This window comes from Erythranthe guttata, chromosome 3 (genome assembly GCF_056151865.1).
Source record: "Erythranthe guttata isolate IM_541 chromosome 3, IM_541, whole genome shotgun sequence".
NCBI lineage: Eukaryota > Viridiplantae > Streptophyta > Magnoliopsida > Lamiales > Phrymaceae > Erythranthe > Erythranthe guttata.
Window position 1 is genome coordinate 7,764,131 of NC_142535.1, and position 3,403 is coordinate 7,767,533.

At 37.7% G+C, this 3,403-nt stretch overlaps 1 protein-coding gene across 1 annotated transcript; it reads left to right on the forward strand.

Annotated features, from left to right (window-relative positions):
- Positions 1 to 1,471: 1,471 nt before the first annotated feature.
- LOC148771688 (uncharacterized) lies at positions 1,472 to 2,197 on the forward strand. The gene is made up of 2 exons (XM_088815176.1): positions 1,472 to 1,860; positions 1,952 to 2,197. The coding sequence occupies exons 1-2, from the start codon at positions 1,513 to 1,515 to the stop codon at positions 2,195 to 2,197; spliced, it is 594 nt and encodes a 197-aa protein (XP_088671302.1). The 5' UTR covers positions 1,472 to 1,512.
- The last annotated feature ends 1,206 nt before the right edge of the window (positions 2,198 to 3,403 follow it).

The window sequence follows — 3,403 nt, forward strand, 5'->3', positions numbered from 1 at the left end:
CTAAATCACCATCGCCCCATACACCCGAAGAAATGTTGATGACCGTCTTGGCATCATTAGGGACAACATTGGCAAACTCTTGTTGGGCCATTAGGTCAAATGCATGGGCATTGACTCCAAATCGGTCCGCTCCAATTGGATTTGCTACACCACCTACATTCAGTTCCTCATTCTTTTTTGGCTCCTCATCATCGGAAGACAGAATGATAATCTCCTCACCGTCATTTGGGTTAACCACGGGGTCACTTCCAAAGATACACTTCAACTCGTGATACCGTATTTCGCCAACGGGGTTATAAGCTCCGGCATAATGACTTGTCTGAAAAATAGAAGTAAAGTATATTTAAGTACTTAACGTTTGTTAGGAAAACAATACTAATTAAACTTTGCTTACGTACTAACCTTTAATATATCTTTCCACACATCTTTGGATACAGAGATGATGTTAGTGGTTGCATTATATGCTACCCCTTCCTGTGACAATATCCAATGAAACGTAACAAACCTCCTTTTTAATAACATCATCTTCTTATTCAAATGCTTGTATGAGAACCACTTGTCGAATTTGTGCTGAATCAACTCTTGACAACTCAATAGGGCAAGAGTATTTGCCCCATTACGGTCGAAATTGTGCAGACTAGATTCCCACGTCAGTAACTCCACAAAATAGTCATCGATTGCTTCAGTCCACTCTAACTCGTATAGAAAATCTTCTTGCCTACAAATCGGTTTCTTTTTTGGAGCCATGCTAACTATGCATATGGGATTAAGTACTTACATTTGTTTGAACTTGTTATACAAACACTCCGCATATATAAGTAAATCAAATAGGTCTTTAAGGTGTTAGGTAAGCATCTTAATGTATACAATTTATTTCGGTAGCAGTAATATGAATATAAAGTATTAACACAAAATTTTGTAGATATGAAGTGCAGATTTGGTATTATTTACCATGTCATTCAATCCCACCATTGTCTTTCAGTTGTCATTTTTTGACGTTTTTAATTGGAAAAAAGGGGTGGTTTAATGGAATTTGCAGGACTTCAACTACTTATTGCAGATGACAAGTCGGAAGAACTTTAATTGTTCTTGAAGAAAATGGGGATGAATTCGAATAGACAATGGTTAGGTGTGCATTAAGAGCTCTCGTGAACAGTGATTAATCATTTCTTTGCAGCCTAATAAATTTATTATCATCATTAAACACACAATACAAATACATTGTATTGACGTGTACATCAACCGGCGCATATGACCGATTGGTGCAACCAATCAATGCCTCTACTTTTTTACATTAAATTCCATTAGGGCTCCATTTATTTCGGGTACAACTTGTGGGGTTTGCGTTCACATTTGGTAAATCAGAAATTGCAATTGCTGCGTTCATCAACTTTGTAAGGTTTGCATAATATTGGCAGTTTTACTTTGACGTCCGTTAATTATATATTTGTTAATATTGTTTCGGTGTGGTTTGTTCGTCAAATTAATTAATCTTCCATTGTTTTAGGTGTAATGTCGAGACCAAGAACCCGCAATCAGGTTCACTTGGCCAGGATGAACAATGAATCGTGGCCCGTTGCGTACGATGAGTGCCTAATCAATGCCGCTGCCAGATTTTCACGCTCCGTGGATACGTTGCAAAACGAAGAGGCGTACGAAGACCTCTTATTCGAAGTTATCATGACAATGAACTATCATTTCTCAAGAAATTTTGCGGAGGTTGACATCAAATGGAGATTGGAATGGTTTCGAAAATGTTACTTAGCATTCAAGGGATACATCGCGCAGGATGGTGTGACGTTCATCCGCTCGAAGAGGAAGGTGACATTGGATAGAAGTTTCTGGCATTTGGACCGTCGTGTAAGATTTGTATTTTTTTTCTTTTTATGTGCTTCGTTCAATACATTGTCAATCAGTAATAATAACGAAACAATATGCATTCCATTTGTAGGAGACGGAAGAAGAGAGGGCGTTTAGGGTTAATGGATTTCGGTTCTACGAACAATGCAAATACGTGTTCGAAGACAAAGAAGCTCCCGTAGCCAACTTTCGAGGTTTCACCGGATACCATCGCGATAATCCAATCATCATTCACGGAGGGGATGATGGCGAGATTGTTGATCCTCAACTGGTTCCTCCGGAAAATCGTGCACTCGTTCCATTTGCAGGTGTCGTGGATCAGGTTGATGTACTCTAATTTCGCTCCGCGTAACGATAACGTTTTATGTTTAAGGCTATGTACAATCTGAATTTGGATATTTCTGTTTCCTTGTTAAGAACACTTATTTTAATTTGTTGTTTTTTTTTATCTGGTAGTCTGATCGAAGTATGTTTGTTTATTTTATTGTTTTAAGTATGTGTTAAAAGCGCGGAAGTAAGATTCCGAATTTTGTGGTAGTACGTCACCTTGTAGGAAGAACTATTTTGCGTATGTTAAGTCGGATGGTTATATTTATTATCCATACGGCTGTGTCTTCGTATTATTCTCCCTTTTGCAAAAGTCATTTAAAACACAATGAAATAAATATAACGACGTAGTCCTAATATTTGAAAGCTGAAATGTGAGTATCATATATATTACGCAATACAAATGCTGATACTGTCATTGGTTTTGCCAATACAAAAAGTACTCTATTCAATTTTATGCATGAGTACATATCGTTTCATATATGTACAGCAGAACATATTACAACACAACCACATAATAAAAGAGTAAACAAGCAACTGATACCGAAGCCGCCCACAAAACTAAACGGGCCGACAAAAACCAAGATCCCCGTTTCCCCCCATTCCCATCACTCTGCTGCTGCAATTGGGATTCCAAATCCGATATCTTCTTAACCAACGCGGAGACTTCCAATGGAACTTGCGCCTCCAAATAGTTGATTCTCTTGAGCAAGCCTGGTATAATTTGCTTCGATCTATCACACATTTCAGGATCACACCAATTGAAAAAACGACAACCACTAACCTGAAATTGTATGTTCAATGAGGTAGCATCAAACATATTGTACGAATATGAACTGGAAATTAAAATTAGTCAGTACATTACGAACTAATGTTAGAATTATTCATTACATTACGACACCAGATTAGCAGCGTTGAAATTCTCAGTTGTCATGATTAAGAACAAGGCATTTAATACGACACCTGATAATTCATTGCATAAACCAAAATCTAAAAATTAGTGTTCCAATATTGAAGAACCACTGAATAACACTAACAAACAATTGCAATAGCCGTGCTCTGGTTTTAACTTCTAACCCAACAGTTGCCCAACATCAAAATCGCGGCCATTAAGGTTCAGTAATACGTAAACCTAATTACTTAAAATAAATCCATCAATTTTGATTTAGTGGGGAAAGAACTTACCCCGCGTTCAGGGCAAGCTACGAACCGTCGT

What these genes read in the sequence shown, in the direction of transcription:
- LOC148771688 (XM_088815176.1), top strand. Translation starts at nt 1,513, where the DNA reads ATGTCGAGACCAAGAACCCGCAATCAGGTTCACTTGGCCAGGATGAAC. An exon ending in TCTGGCATTTGGACCGTCGT is followed by an intron (nt 1,861 to 1,951) that starts GTAAGATTTGTA and finishes TTCCATTTGTAG; the next exon opens with GAGACGGAAGAAGAGAGGGC.